The following is a 19,203-nucleotide window of genomic DNA, read 5'->3' as shown; positions in this document are numbered from 1 at the left end:
GTGTCTGGAAACCATCTAATATGGTGTTGTTAGATGGAAAGACCCTCCCGACATCATGATCTATATAATTTCGGTACCTACCAAACATTTCTTCTTAGCGTCGGATCATATAATTTGGTCCTAAACATTACCCACCATTTGCAAACACTTTTTATAACCACAAAAGCTCTATATGCTGTTAGTGACCATAGTATAATATAGTGGTTTATCTTTTATAATTATTTTCTCAATTATTACACACTCATATTCTTCGTAAACACAAACTGATCTTCCAATGATACAGCTTCGATTTTACTTTTCATTCTTTCTGGATATAATTGTCATTGTTAGTATTTTTGACGCATGTGTCAGAAAGCTATTTATTCAATTATTGTACGACACTATATATATTTTCGTAGACATTATTCTTTTTTGACTATAGATATAATTATATGCTATAAAGGTGTGTTATATATTATAATATTCTTAGTAGGTTTAAAATTAGTGTAATTGATAATATCTTCGAGTTCTTTTTATCACAGGTTCTGCTTGCATTAGATTAATTTCTGCAGCTATCTTCGTCTTTAGATTTTTGATGCTTAATGAAATTCTTATTTTATAACTCTGTATTTCATCTTCTCGCCATCTTCTTCTTGTTCTTGTCATAATTCTCTCCTATTGAATTCTAGTCCAACATTACCACTCTTTTAGTTACCTTTTACAGCAGGCAGTAACAATCTATGGTAAATTCTGATCCTGATCAATCATTATTAATTATTTTATAATGAAACTGATGTAAGCCTCCCCTATTATTACTCCAATTGTATTCATATTATTATATTATATATATGATACAAAATAAGTCGCCTGTGTATGATGATATGTGTATAGTATAATATACATAGGTAATATTATTGATTATAAACACGTATATATATGTATTTATAATCAATGATAAATGAAACAAAAATTATTTTTAACGCATGACCTTGAATTTGATAGTGTTTTCTTACTGCATAATGGACTATTATAACACTCGTTTTAGAAAAATTCAAATATCTAACCTTTTTCAGGTTTTTAATATTAAATTGAATTAGGTACTATTTTCTAGTTATAATTTGTAAATAATAAATACATTTACCTATATAATCTAATATTATGTAATATTTGGTGTAGCAAGTGGGATAATGTGTCTGTAATACCTATGTTATAAAACACTGTCTCACCGATTCATAACTTTGTATCTAGAGAGCCTTTATATATATATGCTCTCTATTTGTATCTATCTATAAATTAACTCGTACAAACCAACCTATGGTTAAAAACACACAATACAATTAACGTTACCATGCCACTATGCCTTTATTATTTTAAATCTATAAACTATTTATGTATTAAATAAAATAAATAGTTTAAAGTAGCTTCTAAAAATGATTCAGGTTAATTTACTTTTTGATGATATTACATCAATATTAACAAGTAGGTAGTAGTATATTCTTCAATTATTATTTATAAATCATATTTTCTATATTTTTAATCTTTTAATTATAGAACAACCTTTTGAGTTCGATCACAAAAAAAATATGCATATTAATATGTTAAATAAACTTCGATTATTAGAAAATTTCCATACATCGATTTTGGATATTAAAGAACGAAAAATTAAAGCAGATAAAGTGTACAAATATTTAGGAGCTGATAAAGAAATATCAGGTAGTAAAATTAACAATAATAAATCAATTTTAGCATGTATAATATATTATATAACGTTAATTAGTGTTGGAGATTAATTTTTAGATAGTTTTATATATTACAAAGAGTCATTGAACCCTCAACCAGTAAAATCAATGGAACTAAAATTTAAAAAAACCAAAGCATTGATTGAATCAAAACAAAAATTATTAAATATATTAAACACAACACATTTATTTCAGAGGTTTTTATTACATTGATATATAATACATTCTGTCAGATTTTTAATTTTAAGTTCACTATAGACTGTCGCAAAGAAAAATCGAAGGAGAAATTGAACAAGCTCGACTTATGTTTCTAGAAGTTCATAATGCGTTAAATTCATCATTAAACGTACAACATCAATTACATTCGCAAAATACCATAAATAATGCAAAAGTACACCAAAAGTTTCAATAATCTATTAATTAATTATTAGTATTAATTCGAGCAGATTTCACTACGTTCTTTTATCATTGAACACTCATCATTATTTCAGCAGATAAACATTTTTAAAAATATATTTTTTAATAAACTTGTTATTTTATAACAACTTGAAACCATGTAAAAAATATACTTTTAAAAACATAAATACTTTTTGAATAATGAGTGTCCTACGTTAAATCACCCGGTATTCTATGTCTCTGTGCCATATAAGAGTATCTATAACAATGCGCCAGTGAGACTAAAACCACGCTTTCTTTATTATTCCAATAACTACATATTTAGCTTGCATTTAACTAATATTTACACGGTAAACCAATTTTTTGGCCACGGTAAAAATGAGGATAAAATTCGACGAAAACAGAATTAGTTGTGAGTTGTAAATTAGAAGTATAAGTAAAATAATAATAATAAATTGAAGCCCGCTAATACATAATATTTTGTATTCAACTAAAATTGTAAAATTCTTATTCGTTACTTACTAATTATTTTAACCTATACAAATTTAATATTTTAACACCAGATTATGGAACTATTGCTACAAATTAATTCAATTGAAAGTCAATTAAAAAACCGAGTTACTGATTTTAAATTAAGTGTTAACGAACTAGATACAAGTGTTAAAGAAGTTTCAAAAGAAATTCTTTTGGATTTTAAAAATAGTGAAAAGTATAATAATGACATTATGAATAATATATGTAAATAATATAACAAATAATCATAAATGTCTTTCAAATATTTTCCTAGAGAATATACGAAACAAAATTTAAGTAAGGATATGAACAACACAGAATTTAATTTTTTGAATATGTATAAAGAACTAAAGACAATGATCGATTCTCTTACACAAACAAACGTGTTGAAACCATTAAACTCATTTACACATGGCAAGTGAGTGATTTTTTTAATATAATTTTAAACATACAAATAAAATGAAAATTATTTGTTTATCAATTTATTATGCTCAATTTATTAATACTGATGATTTTAACAATTTTTTATTTACATTAAAAGATTGACTTAACTACTTAAGATTTTACATTCCAGAAGTTTATTATACGACGTTAATTGGCCTGATTTTCTGATAGCTCATAATCATGCGAATGAAACATTTCTTATCGATTGGCGACAGGTAATAAGATTTTTACCTTGGTTTACAATGATTGGTTAAACTTTGAATGTACAATTCAAATTAGGAATATAGATATTTGACTTTCGCTAAAACCTATGAGATATTTTTCAACTCCAATTAAATATTTGATAATATCCTTGAACCATCTAATCGTTTTAAAAATATATTTGCGTATAATATACTTGCCGAACGTTATTGTTTCTATTAATATATAAAATATTATAAATATTTATAAATATTTGTGTCTTATACGCATGGTAGGTACCTACGTACCTACTCTGTAGTGTAAGTTCTGTAGGTACCTATTTTATATTATTATTGAAACAAATGTAGGTATTAAACAATTTTAATTTTGTTTACAGTTATTCTGCAACATTTTTATGATTATTAATTTTTAAACATATTATATTATTTTTTTCATACAAAACAATTAACACATTTATTTATGTATATTAACCGCGTTTATATACATTTGATTTAGAACTGCAATACATTGACCTCTATAAAAACGTTAATGAACAATATACATTTTATGGAACAAGAGATTATTGCAAGTATGATTTCCAAAAATATATTATACACTGATATTATTATAGTAAAACTAACACCAACCTATAGCAGTCTTTATTCATAAATCATAATAGTATACGACCCTATTATCTATAATTTAACTAATTCAGGAATACTATCGTGTATAAATATAATTATTAGTCAAGTAAAGGGCCGTCTGTACAATAATTATTTACGGAGCCTATAACTACTCAATATACATATAACATACTTTAATCTATTATAATATATTATGTACGACATTTATAAACCTAACTTGTATTTTTCATGTCCATTCGACTAGAGAAATCTCTCCGAAAATGTATTCAATGTATTATTTTAAAAATATTATTATTAATCTACACTGGAATAATACCAACAATGTTGTCATGAAAATACTTTATACTTCCAAATAAAACTTTACATAAAGGAAAAAGGTCAGCCCAGTTGTATAGTGTTTCCTGGCGTGGGCCTCGTGTAATAATAAATAAAAATGGTGACTGGGCCACAAGTTATAGCCACTATACAACGGTTGCCAGCTCCTACCTACAGTGTTCAATTTAAATTTACGGAATCAAAAACGCTTTCGGCCAATTGCTCATTTATACATGCATATTATAACATAATATTGTATAAGACAGAAATATTATAAATATTATACACCAAACTACCAGTTGTACAAAAATTTGAATTCTATCTTTTTTTTTCAAACCATTTGGTACTTTAACAATATTATTTGTTCAAAAACATTTTACTGTAAACGCTTTTACTAATTTGAAACGATTTTTCTCTTATATATAACAAATGTTACCAAAATAAATTATGTTTTAATTGTTAATTACACAAGTTTTTATTAAATATTTGGCATATAAAAATGCAAAATACAATAGAGATTTTCAGTATAATATTTCACTAAAAAGTATAATTATATTTAATCAAATTGTAGATAGAGTAGGAGTCATAGGCGGAACTGGGATAACATGAAAGGGTATACATTTTCAATGTATTAATAAAGAGCGTATCAAGTCCTCTAACAATTTACAATAACTATTCCTATTAGGAACGTAATTTATGATGGGCGGTGGGAGCGATTGACCCCAACCCCCACTTCACCCAAATACTGTGTAATTGTAACTAATAATAAATTCACACATTTTTTAAGCCTCAAACATTCTAAAAAAGTTAGTCGCAACCCCCCCCCCCCCCCCCCCCCGACCAAAAAAAAAGCCCCTATTTCTTGCCTGATTCCTATAGGTAGATAACAATTATTAGTGATTTACTTAAATTATTCGTTAATTGTATTTGATATTTATTTGTCATTATAAATAATAGATAAGTACGTAATAATATAGTGATTTCCAAAAATCAGTTTTGACCCATTTACGTACCTATCCTTGACTACCTATGTTTTTATTCGACACGTATAGTCGAAATATTCTTTTACTTCGTTATGAACTTAAAGGTGTTATAGTTATTGGCTACCTGTCATAATTCATAAACAATTGAATTAACAGGTTTCGTTACATATTTTTTCGTCTTCCAAAGTTATATTACTGTTACCGTATAATATTATCGTCATTATTATTGGAATCCAAAACACCATTTTTAAATGTTTAAGAGTCTAGATAATAATTTTAATTATAGAAACTAAAAATGATTAAGGGGGCACACAAATATTTGTGTGAGGGGGATAAACCCCCAACAAGTGTGCCCCCATTATTATATTATCAAGAATTTTATGTGTATAAGTACGTTACCTATAATTGTTATTTATTAATGTCTTAACTTTAAAATATAATGTTGAAAAATCAAATTGTATCAATTGTAATACGACGATTTACCATATTATAGGTACCATACATATTATTACATACTGATGGTCTTAGTCCAGTCAGTCCAGGGACTGGAACCGAACCTAAAAGAACCAGTTCTGGAGCCTTTAAAATATTAAGAACTGGAATCGAAACCGAAACCTTTTTAAAATACATTAAATACAGGAATCCAACTGGAATTTTTAAATTAAATAGGTTCTTTTAGGTTTAAAAATAAAATTTTCATTTACCATAATTTAATGATATTACTGTTTTGTGTACCTATAAACTATGTATGATCATATTATGAGTTTTCTAATATTTCTCATACCATTAATTAAACCCGCATTCCGGATTGGTATTATATTATTTATTTATAGGATAATTATTATACTTTTCGGTACCTAAATTATCTGGAACTGGTACCAAAATTATTTAGAACCGTTACCTTTATGTTTTTTTTATCAAAAACCAGAACCGAACTAGAACAGTTATTTTATTTTTGGGTAACCAGTACCAGAACCGATACTAATAAATTCAAAGGTTCCAGTCCCCGAGTCCTACACTCCGACCTACTTATATGTATAGTTGACAGTCGTATAGAAATGTTTAAAATAAGTTAACTTTGAACAGAGATGCATAATATTATTATAAAGTTCAAAAATATTATTATAAACAATTTTGTACCTATGTTAAAATTATGAATTATTATCGCCTCTATAATGTAAACTTAAATAATTATAAGGTAAAAAACATCAAATGATCATATATATTCTTGTTTAAGTATTAAACTATGAGGTAACAACAACATATTATTTAAGTTTCAAATTTAAAAGTAAATTGTACCATTTGAATTTTAATTCGTGTTGCTTGTCGTAGATATATACATATATAAAGTTTTATTAATTGTTAATACTATGCTAGGTAGGTACGAAACTAATAGCTAAATGTAATAATCGTTATAATAACTAATTTTCCGTTATAATTACCTATCTTATATTTAATTAATTATATTAATTTATTGATTGTTATTGAAGGTTTAAATATTAAAATATAGAAAATAATTTGTAGATTTAAAAAATACGAGTTTCTTTATTAATGATGTTCGAGCAAAACGGGATGTAAACACACAAGTTCTCAAAACATTAAACGACGAATTGTTTGAATCGAAGAATAGAAATAAGCTCATGATGAACAGTTATCAAAAGAGTGATAATTTAGGAGTTGGATATATAAAAATTATTCAGTAAGTATAAATATAATATTAATTAGTTATTGTTGTATTATGTAAGTTACCTATGCTGTATAATATTATACAGCTATTTGTCTTAAATTAAAATATTGGGTTAGGAAGGTACCTACTTGAATACCTATGTATTTTCAGAATTGAGCCTCCCCATACTAAATGCCAGTCAAGCTTAAATTATCTGACGACGGAAAAATATTTTCTACTACCTACTATATAACACCCTTTTAGATTCTGAGCTTTTTCTGTGTATTGGTAGGTTAGGTTAGGTAGGTTAGGTTTGGTAGGTACACGAAAAGTAGTAGAAAAATACTTTGATTTTCAACATTTTGTTTGTTTTTTTTTTTGGTGCAACTCAATAACAAATAACTGTAGATACTTGAAATTTTCATCAAAATTGTATCATTTTTTGTACATAATGAACAATTTTCAAAATATTTTAACTCGAGCTATTTATAGACATTTTGAATTTTTTTATCAATGTCGATTAAACATTTATCACTTGGTCAAAAAGTTTGGAAATTTAAAGGTTCCTCGTAACTTGTATTCGTATACCAATTAGAAAACGCTTGACAAGTCAGGGATCGGCATGTAAACTTTCTTGATTCTTAATTTTTAGAAATTTATTAACTGATATCACACCCAAGCGGTTTTACAATTGGAATCAAGAAAAATGTCGGTATGGACAGCCCCAAAATCTTATTCATGTTCATTTAGTGAGATAGAAACCGGAGAGCGGATTTCGTTGTTTGGGGTCTTGTTAGATTCACATTGGTTAGGAGAAGTGCAGTGAAGATTTTCAGAACTTTATCTTTAATAGTTAATTCACTAAAAAACATGAAAAAAAATTTAAATAAATTTTATTGGGCGTTTTTTGATGTTTTTCAGCTTTACAGCTTTGTAGTGAATTATAGATTAGAGATAAAGTTCTGAAAATCTTCACTGCATATCTCCTAGCCAATGTCAATTTAACAAGACCCAAAACAACAAAATCCGTTCTCCAGTTTCGGAAAACTACCTAAATAAAAAATAAAATAAAAATCTAGCAAAAAATAATTCTTTTTTTATCTGTGAAAAAACAAATATTTTTTTTAAAAAATTTAATTTCACATTTAGTATCTACTTAATAATCCCTTTTTAATGAGTTATCAACCAACTTTCTAGCTATCATAGTTTAGGAGAAAAATTAAAAAAAAAGAAATGTTGGGACTGTTCACGGCGACGTTTTTATGGATTCAAGTGGTTATACCACTTGGCTGTGATATTGAATCTCTCTCATTAATTTTTTTTATTAAAGCTAGCTAAATTACTCAATTACTCATTATTACTGAGTTACATTTTTATTATTTTCCTATTTCACACGAATTCTTGAAGTTTTCAAAATTCTGAATTTTTTCATATCAATTACCATACTTACTTGATTAAAAATCAAGAAAGTAAAATATCACTTTAACAACAATAATATCATAAAATAATATACCTACCTAGTATTATTGGCTGACGGTCTTCACTCAAAATCGTATACAATGATTTTTATATCACTGAATTAAAATTTAACACCTCCACCACTGGACACTTACTGTACAACAGACCTGTAACCCCTTGCCATCTATTTATTTCTTTAATATCTAATTATGTTATTCAATTTCTGATTTTTAAAACTAAAGTGTATTTTATGTAATAAATGTTTTATAAGTGTATGACCATATTTTTAAATACCTACTTAGCTTTTTCATATAATTTGAGAAGTGTGCCGTGGTGATTCAAACTTATATTTTTTTAATGAAAACACACTTTTTTTTTGAAAATGTTGATGTATCCACAACAAATTTGAATGATAATTTCTGAGATTTTGAAATAAATCTTCTGAGTATGCAAGGGCGTCCGCAGGAATTTGTCAAGGGGAGGGCAGAATATTTTCCTTTTTACTTTTTTTGTCTCACTATTCTATTAGTCAACTATAATTATAATACACTATATTTATAATTGTAAGTATTTTTGTGACATATTTTCTTACATATAGACAAGGAACTTAGACGTGCGCACAGGGGTTGCCGGGGGTGTCTGGGCACCCCTGGACCCTTCACCAAATCGATAAGGGCCCTAATTATTAATTAAGCGTAAATTAAATTAGTGAAATTATTGACGAATTCAAATGTTGTTCCTTTTAAACGTCGATTATCATTACGAGATTGTATATCTATATATTGTTATGCAATATTTATTAGAATGAATAATAAAATAAATATTTTTAGTGCGTTTGATATCTTTAAAACATTTGTCTGTATCTATAATTGTTTTCAAAATTATTGTGGGCCCTAATTTTTAGTGTACACGCCCGGAACCAAAAGTCTGCGCACGCCTATGACATGTCCTTGCAAGGAATGTAAAAATATTTATGAATTATACGTACCATAGTTAGCTAAAACTTAATCATACAGCATTTATTTTAATTAATTGTTATGTGTAATTTTAAATTATCAAATACATTATTTTTTAATACATAAAATGTTACCGTTGGTTTTATAATTTTAGGTAATTTATAAAATTAAATATTTCTAGCTTATTCAGTCATTGATACCACAAACTTAAAAAGTTGTAGCTATTGTACCTAGGTATTATTTTTATCAAAAAAAAAAAACTTGGTTGACACCGCAGTATTGCACTTGGTCCCATCACTACATCTCATAATCTATAAAAGCAACGTTCTAAGTTCTGACTCTGAATCTAGTGGTAATAAAAATCACTCAGTAAAAAAAAAAAAAATGTTTTTATTTTTAATTTGAAAAAAGTTTATTTTGCGATTTTTTATATTACAACGGTAATGATTGAGGTTGGGATTATAATGCACTTCGCATTGTTTTCCAAACCTACGCGATACTCGTTTTATTATATACCTACATTGATTTTTTTGACGATTTTAAATTCAAGGTCATTTTTTGCTTTTAAAGATTTTTAGAGCATTTTGAAGTTTTTTCTAAATTTAAATTTAAAATTTTATTTTTAAATTTGCACGTGTTTTTATATGATTTTTGTAATAAATATATGATCTAAAGTCTAAACCTATAGGTACAGAAAAAAAATAGTTAATTTTCAGATTAAATAAGTAGTCTAAATGATAAGTTCTGTCTGTAAAACTTTTCTACAATCATTTAAAAGTTTAAAATGTATAATAGAATTTATATCTTTAATATTAAAAATAAAAATAATTTAGTACAATATTTAGAATTGTTAAAGTATTTTTTAGTTTTTTTAGAACATTAAAATCATCAATAATAATAAATGATAATCAACCCAGAAAAAGCCAAGGGAGAGGCAACTGCCCTTACTTGCCCCCCACCACCCTTGTGTACGCCCTTGTGAGTATGTTGTAGTAGAACTGTTATAAAATATAGTTTTACAACTAAAATATTCTATAAAAGCAAAACCAAAGTTCAACTACATATGACTGGATTCCTTATTATCAGCTACCTACCTCATAGTATATACAACATTTCGTATTCGTATTCTGCTATAATAACTCAAATTATAGTTACTTACTGCATTTTTATGTGAACATACTAAGTTATAATAATATAATAATTAAATTAAATTCACAATGACCACAGGATTCTGGGCAGAGTATACTTTTAAAATTATAATTTTCGCATTGCCAAAATTTAAATTGATAGGGCAATAAATTTGAAGAATGCCCAAAATTCTTAATTTAACAATATAGACATATTTTAAACGTCATCATTATGTGTATTCGAAGAGTAGGTATACATTATGCATTGCATGAAGTTAACAGTAGAAGTTAGGTTGAAGAAGTTGCGCTCGTAAAAATCGTAATCAGATTATATTTTTTCTACTATCCAATCATTCTCATTTTTAATGCACTATTGTATAACTAAATAGGTATTATATGACATTATATAATATATAACTAGGTAGCTGATTAAGATGAATTGACAGCCTTATCAATGTCTCAATATTTTATTTTAATTATGTATTATACTGCAATTTAGTTAAGAATATTAGATTTTTTTATTATATTACTTATCATCGGAATATTGTATATTTGTATCAATACAGTAATTTAGAAAACACAATTCACAAATATAACATTCGATTGTCCGTAACAACTAAAAGTATCGAAAAGCTATACGACAATTTACAGTCCTTAGATTCGTTAATCCAGACAACTTATCAAAACTACACAACTCAACTGATGAGCGGTCCGTGTCTAGAAGAATTACGTAATGACAAGCATTCGAGTAAGGTAAAATTAAAACAAAATTATATTTATTATTATAAATTATTTTTATTGTATAACCTAGGTTAGGTTCATTGAAATTATTTTCCAACATCTTATATGCTTCCGCCGTAGAAAGATTATATAAATTATATCTAATGATGCAATACGAATTTTTAATAAGACGTACCTACCGAATTATATTTCTTGGACATACCGAAATACTGATTATAATTCTCGGGTCACATCTCACCCTGTACAGTGGCCACCCTATTAATTAGGCCCCTAGGCCTAGAGAGCAGTGGCGTATATATGGGGGGGGGGGGTTAGGGGTTCAAACCCTCCAAAATTTTTTGTTGGTACGGCACTCATATGAATTTATTTAATCAATGTATCAACTAAAACCCAACAGCGCAACATGGGATAAAACAAAAATAATTGTTCACTTAATTTATATGAAATAGGTATTACTAGGTAATTAAGATAATGACGGACCGTCATGCGTCGTCGATAGTTATAATATCTATAATATACTTTTTTTCACATAAGAATGAACCGCTTTTGCGCATGCAGACTGAGCCGCCGAACAGTGCCTGACCCCCCAGGCGATGGCTATGCGTTCTGTGATTGGTCAACAGTCATCGCCGGCCGTCGTTGGCCGTCGGGCGCCCGTGTTAAGACTCTCACCGATGTCTGGATTGTGGTGGGCATGCGCGAACAAAACGAGTTTTCGTCGGCAGAGCGGTTCATTCTTATGTAAAAAAGAGTATATCTATAGTATTATATATATATTCTATATATATCTTAGTTCGTGGTATCGACTTTAATCGCCACTCAAATTCTCGATAATATACTTATTAGTTATTACGAGTTACGACCAATAAGACGTGATGAACAAAATTTAGTTTGCTTTCTGCTTACTTTGGTTGTTTTGGTATATTATGGTCAAATCAGTGCTTTGTGCAAGTCGCGTGTGTAATTGTGTATCATTTAATCATTACGGAAAATAATATTTCTGTAACGGTTCAACAATCCACGAGGTATCAAGTTCTAATAAGCACCAACTATCAAGTATTCAAGTATGACATCACAACCTTCATTACAAAATTTTTTTTATAAAAAAACCACTGTGCCCGAGCCTAATCATAGTGATGACATTCCTTGTTCATCAAATATTATTAATAACACCGAAATTGAAAGTCATACTGATACAACTAATTTAAATGAATTAACTGAAATTGATGATATTGGTTTATATGTATATTAATACAAGAATATCTGACGATAAGCTTAAATATGATTTATTGAAAAAACCATGGCAGCCTCATAATTCGTACAGTAGTTTCAAAAAGAAAACTAAAATTTCAATTATCTTGGAATACTCGTTTTTCCTGGTTAGTATATTCAAAAAAACTAGAAGGTGTATTTTGTAAAATGTGTGTATTATTTTCAAATGAAACATTGGGAAAAGGTAGCTCTGTAAAAGTAGGTGCATTAGTTAATAAGCCATTTATTAATTGGAAAAATGCCCTCGAATGTTTTACAACGCACTCAAATGCTGACTATCATAAATTGTTAACGTTAAGAGCGGATGAGTTTGTTAAAATAATAGAAAATAAAACATTTGATGTAGCTACACAAGTAGATTCTTTTAAAAAAGCTCAAGTAATCGAAAATCGCTTAAAATTAATTCTAATAATAGAAAGTATTATTTTTTGCGGTTGTCAAGAGTTAGCAATGAGGTCACAACGATTTATATAATATTCTAGTTTTTATAAATCATTATTAAAATAAAATAAATTTATAATGATAATTAATTACATTTTTTTTATAACCTCCTCCCCCCCTGAAATTAAATACTATACACGCCACTGCTAGAGAGTGCCAATTGCCAAATATTATAGCTTTTAACATAGCGAATAGAGTACCTTATTGTTCATATGTCAGTACCTATGGTACATATATAGAGTCACTTTGAACAAAATTACTCTTTTTTTTTGCTAAAAATATTGTAGACTGTCCTGTATTATTGTAGGATTTTATCTATAATGCATTTTGAAATTATTAAAATAATGTAGTTATAATTACAATTACATATGTACAATAACTACATAGGTAAATCAAGAGACACATAGTTGTCTATAATAACATAAAATAATTAGGTAGATACTGAAAAAAATTCCCGGAGCGGGAATATTCCATCTTGGTAATTTCCAGGAGTGCTGACTCTAAATTTAGCCTATTATTTTTCTGATATCTATATCACGGTGATATCCTATGCACCACGAAAGGTGGAATTAATGAATTACCTATGTACTCAACACGCATTGGAATTGTTTAATATTTACCAATTATTTAGACTACCCGCCTATTTAGTTTATCCGTTAACTATTTCATATTATTTAACGTACGTTGCGCCAGCCCGGCCCATTTCGAAATTTCGGAAAATTTTTTCACCAATATTTAGCATGTAATTAGCATGAATTTGCACGACTAAAATTAGAATTTGCATGATATTGGTTTAACGGTTAAATCCAAAATTTGATGAGCCGGGCTGGCGCAACGTTGCGCTAGCCCGGCACAAAAGAAAAAATATAGATATCGAATATTTAAATATACCAATATTTAGCACGCCATTCGCATGGATTCGCACGACTGTCCCCGGAATTCGCACGACATTTTTTTTACGGTTAAAAAACAATTTTAGTGTTTTTACCGTTGCGCCAGCCCGGCCCATTATATAAATTCTGCGAATTTTGGGACTTTGACTATACCGATATTTAGCACGCCATTCGCATGACTGTCCCCGGAATTCGCACGACATTTTTTACGGTTAAAAAACAATTTTAGTGTTTTTACCGTTGCGCCAGCCCGGCCCATTATATAAATTCTGCGAATTTTGGGACTTTGACTATACCGATATTTAGCACGCCCATTCGCATGACTGTCCCCGGAATTCGCACGACATTTTTTACGGTTAAAAAACAATTTTAGTGTTTTTACCGTTGCGCCAGCCCGGCCCGTAATAGAAATTTTGCGAATTTTGCGATTATGATACTGTTTTCGTACCACACTATTTATATTAGCATGATAATGACCTTATTTGTCGAAGCCTCAACCCATAATAAAAAAAAAAAAATATTTATATTTTTTGAAATATAATATGCCATGATTCCAAACTGTTTTTTTTTAGGGCGAGACCGAAATATTTAACTGTTCCGAGGCGTTTCTACACGACAGTTCATATTTTGTCTAATGATGGTCATGCGTAGGGTTATTGTGTCTAAAAGTTTTTGGTCGTCAACTTCCAACTGAGTGTAATTACTAATTAATATATTATTTCTAATCATCTATAACCGAACACGTTTAAAAGAAGAAAAAATATTTTCATAATTACATTGAAATATTTCAAGAAGAGTGAAATTTTCAATTTCGAAATATTTCAAATGAAAAATTTCAATTGAAATATTTCAAATTCAGAACCATAGTCATACGTATCATAACCTAACCTAACCGTAGTCCTCCCTCAAAAATAATAGGTACTTCCAGCACGTCCGCACAAAAAAAAAACCCACCTAGTAAAATATTTAAACATAAATAGTTTTAATAACCTATAATGTATATTATAAATTAGTACAATAATAAATCGAAAATTAATGAATTTCAAGTTATTTTTTGCTGGTAATAATTTAACTTATAATTTTGTTTGGATAATATTACTCTATATAGTTTATGCATATGAACGATTTTATAACATATTAAGATGATCTATACTATAAAGGGTCGTTCAGTGCAAGTTAAAACATTTTAATATTTTATCGATGATGAATGATGATTGTTTATATTCTTCATACCTGCATATTATATTTCAAAAAATATAAATATTTTTTTTTTTATTATGGGTTGAGGCTTCGACAAATAAGGTCATTATCATGCTAATATAAATAGTGTGGTACGAAAACAGTATCATAATGGCAAAATTCGCAGAATTTATATAATGGGCCAGGCTGGCGCAACGGTAAAAACACTAAAATTGTTTTTTAACCGTAAAAAAAATGTCGTGCGAATTCATGCGAATGGCGTGCTAAATATTGGTATAGTCAAAGTCCCAAAATTCGCAGAATTTATATAATGGGCCGGGCTGGCGCAACGGTAAAAACACTAAAATTGTTTTTTAACCGTAAAAAAATGTCGTGCGAATTCCGGGGACAGTCGTGCGAATCCATGCGAATGGCGTGCTAAATATTGGTATATTTAAATATTCGATATCTATATTTTTTCTTTTGTGCCGGGCTAGCGCAACGTTGCGCCAGCCCGGCTCATCAAATTTTGGATTTAACCGTTAAACCAATATCATGCAAATTCTAATTTTAGTCGTGCAAATTCATGCTAATTGCATGCTAAATATTGGTGAAAAAATTTTCCAAAATTTCGAAATGGGCCGGGCTGGCGCAACGTACGTTATTATTTATTGTTGCTCTTATTCATACATATAAATACAATTAATTAAATTACAGGTGACGTTATTGTATGATAAGCTAAAAACAATTCAGAATAGACATAACGAATTACTAACAAAGCGTAAAGAAATAATCATGGATGAATTTAAAAGAAAAAAATCGATTGCTGAAGCAATAGTTAAAAAAAAATCCAATGACATTATTGCGTCAAGAAATGTAATTTCGTCTTATAAAAATAACATAAAAATATACAAGACATTTATGCTACAGTTTGCGGACATAAATGTATCTATAGAAAATGCTATCAATGGTAAATTAAATTGAATTATATATAAATAGGTACCTACTAAATTGAAAAATAATAGTTGATGTTCAAAAACTTCGATACTTACAATATTTTATAAATATTATTTTTAATGATACATTTTTCTAATGAATTATTTAAAATGCATGATCGACTGGCATTGAGTAGGTAATACTAACCATAGGCGCAAATAGAGGGGAGGCTTTAGGGGCTAATCCCTCCCAATGTCCATAGCCCCCCCCCAAACATTTCCTACATTTTGTCTTAAGCTTATTCAATAGTATCAAAATAAAGCTTTAGCCCCCCAAATCCCAAACACTATTTGCGTCTATGGTAGGTATACCTAAATGTTTATTTATATTAATTTATACTTTAGGTAATAATTGGTAATACTCGGCAGTCGGTAATAGGTATTAGGTGTAGCAATTAGTAGGTCCGCAATACGTCTGAACGACTGTACATAACCGTATTATTGCTCATCTGTCTTCAAATAAGTGTATAGAAATGTTTCTAATACCTATACTTAAATTTTTATACAAATAATAAATCTATTAAAAATTTATAATTAAAATCTAGTTCACAAAAGTATTTATGGAAGATTAGAACAGTTAGAAAATGAAGAATTAGAACTCACAAGGTCTATGGTATGTTATTTTATATTGTATTCAACTACCTTTTACAATATTTAATTATAAGTAATATTGTAATACAATTTACCGTTTTCCTTTTGATGTAAGTGTATCTATGAGGCTTAAAATATTTAATGCAATTGGATATTTTTTATATAGGCGCAATTAAAAAAAAAAAAAAAAATGAGGGTGCTAAAGCTGCATTTTCTGGACAGTTTATAATTATGAAGCAGTATTGGCCTTTTTGTGCAATTATGTTTTATAACTTTATAAGTCATAAAAATGTAATATTGAACACTTGTCAGAACTAATTGGTAATGTGAGTTCCATGTGTAATTTATACAGTCTTCATTACTATTTCATTATTGATAATAGGTAGTTATAATATAGTAAAAAAAGTTCGATAAATTATTTGCAACAACTTGTATACATTCACATTATTTTCAATTATATTTTTAAATGTATAAACTATCAAAACTTTGTTTCTTGGAAGTGATTAGTGAATAGTGCAGGGCTTGAAAACAAAATGAAAAATTTTAATTTAATTTCCACATCGATATTTGTTTTTTTTCTGATTTAAATTTAAAATAATATATTACTATTATAATTGTATGGTTTTTATATACTGTTACACATTATCGATTTAGTTGTATTATGGTTTTTAATTAAATTTTGAACATAATTTTTCTTTTTTTCAATTAAAAATATTAATTTTACATTTTTACGATTTTAATTTTGATTTATTACTATATAGGTACGATAAATCTGTCATCATTTGCACGGCCATGTAATTGACCTAAGAGAGCGAAATATTAGATATTTATTATTATCTACACATCAACACATTATAGACATATATAGGCTATATTGATCAATTTTAAATTTGTAGGTATATTTTTTGTAAATAATAGATTTAATTTATTTTTGATTTCAATATAAATTTTGAATATCATTTCAATAAACATTTGATTTTGATATCACTTTTGATTTCTTAGATGATTTTTATCGATATTTAAAATCGATTTCAAGCCCTGGAATACCTAGTGCAGATTCGTAAATCGTAAATTGAAATTTGTCCGAATTTTTGGCCATAGGACTGTGCGATAGAATCGATTAATCGTTTTTAGTAATCAATGTTTTTTATTAAACAGAATCATCCGATGTATCGACCACTAGAAGTGACTATTGCACAGCCCTATATGGCCATATAGGCACGGGTCTGTAATGCTGTTCTGAAGTTTGTAATAATATTAGTAAATAGGTACTCCGCGATACTATTGTCATGGGTCGAGTCGCTGCTGAACGCCATGACTGCCGACAGGGTTTCGTACACAATATAGAAATAATAAATTGGGAAATAATAGATAATGTTCTGAAAATTGATTTGAACTCGAAAAAAATTCAGTTGTCGAATAGCATTGTTTTATTCATTATACCTAATCAGATAGTCTGATATCTGATGACAAGCTGGTTTTTTTTTGTAATCTGAAACAGCGGCGTAGACAAGTGGAGAACCCCACGATCAGTCCCCTCCTCCCATTGGCTTTTTATTACCTTAAAAGGTTAGGTTAGGGGATTTTCCAATTTTCCCTCCCATTTATCTATGCCGTTTTCTTTTTTTTAATCCCCCCCTTCAGAAATCATGTCTACGCCACTGATCTGAATTGTTGATACATAAATACCAAAAATGTTGTAGGGTGTTAATTTTAACATTGTATGTGCTAATAGTTAATAACCCCTAACCTAAGCGGCTAAGCCCCCTCTAATTGCTACTATGATTATTATTTATTATTAAGTATTTATTTTTTAATTTAATATACCTATTTGGATTTTAGAATTTGTATGATAAAGAAATCGATGAATTAAATAAAGAAGCCGAAACTATAGAAACTATTTCGAAACGCGATGAATTAAAGACAGAATCACAAATAGATAATTTGAATGAAAAACTGAAACAAATAACCACCGCTAATGCAAGATTAGAAATGGAACTGAATAAAAAAAATATATAGTAATATCTTGAATCTCAGATGTATTTATTATATTTCATGGCAATGAATTATAATTATTTATAATTACAATATTAAAATTTTTGTTTAATTTCAAATTTTATCATTTGACGCGAATACAGTGCAAGAATACAGTTCAATAATATCCGTAGGAAACCACTGTCTCAAAGCTCAGTTTTATCGGCTAACCATTTAAATTGTATATACCTATCATATACTCCAGTGTCGACGAAAACGTATAACAAGTACCCATAAAACAACATTTTTACTATTTGACAATTTTTATTGTGATTATTTTAGATTCTCATCGCTTCGCTCATGTATTGATTTTACAATGTGTTTTTTTTTTTATTTTTTTTTATTTTTGTGTCTGTCATCACCTTTTAGGACAGTAAAAGTGCTTGGATTTTCTTCAATAGTAACTTTTCTGATAGGAAAGTGAATCTAGTTGGTACTTTGGGGGGTCAAAAGTAAAAATTTCCCAGTAGTTTTCACAAGCGACGTGAAAAACAAAAGAAAAATTAAGGAAAAACGGGAATTTTTCCGCAAAATCTGTTTTCGAGAAAATCGATTTTGGTTTTTGGTGTAACTCTAAAACAAATGACCGTAGGGACATGAAATTTTGACTGAATGTTTATATTAGCATTTTCTATACACCATAAAATTTAAAAATAT

General features: G+C 28.3%; 1 protein-coding gene across 1 annotated transcript; it reads left to right on the top strand.

The window, feature by feature from the left end:
- Positions 1 to 1,409: 1,409 nt before the first annotated feature.
- LOC132944018 (cytoskeletal protein Sojo-like) lies at positions 1,410 to 18,535 on the top strand. The gene is made up of 13 exons (XM_061013227.1): positions 1,410 to 1,458; positions 1,531 to 1,695; positions 1,777 to 1,915; positions 1,977 to 2,109; positions 2,678 to 2,823; positions 2,902 to 3,045; positions 3,202 to 3,286; positions 3,768 to 3,840; positions 6,718 to 6,892; positions 10,967 to 11,153; positions 15,644 to 15,896; positions 16,467 to 16,534; positions 18,355 to 18,535. Exons 1-13 carry the CDS (start codon positions 1,410 to 1,412, stop codon positions 18,529 to 18,531), a joined length of 1,794 nt encoding a protein of 597 aa, XP_060869210.1. The 3' UTR covers positions 18,532 to 18,535.
- Positions 18,536 to 19,203: the final 668 nt, after the last annotated feature.

This window comes from Metopolophium dirhodum, chromosome 4, assembly GCF_019925205.1.
Source record: "Metopolophium dirhodum isolate CAU chromosome 4, ASM1992520v1, whole genome shotgun sequence".
NCBI classification, from domain to species: Eukaryota; Metazoa; Arthropoda; class Insecta; order Hemiptera; family Aphididae; genus Metopolophium; species Metopolophium dirhodum.
This window is presented reverse-complemented; position numbering and strand designations above follow the sequence as displayed.

What these genes read in the sequence shown, in the direction of transcription:
- LOC132944018 (XM_061013227.1), top strand. Translation starts at nt 1,410, where the DNA reads ATGATTCAGGTTAATTTACTTTTTGATGATATTACATCAATATTAACA. An exon ending in TATTACATCAATATTAACAA is followed by an intron (nt 1,459 to 1,530) that starts GTAGGTAGTAGT and finishes TTTTAATTATAG; the next exon opens with AACAACCTTTTGAGTTCGAT. An exon ending in ATGACAAGCATTCGAGTAAG is followed by an intron (nt 11,154 to 15,643) that starts GTAAAATTAAAA and finishes ATTAAATTACAG; the next exon opens with GTGACGTTATTGTATGATAA.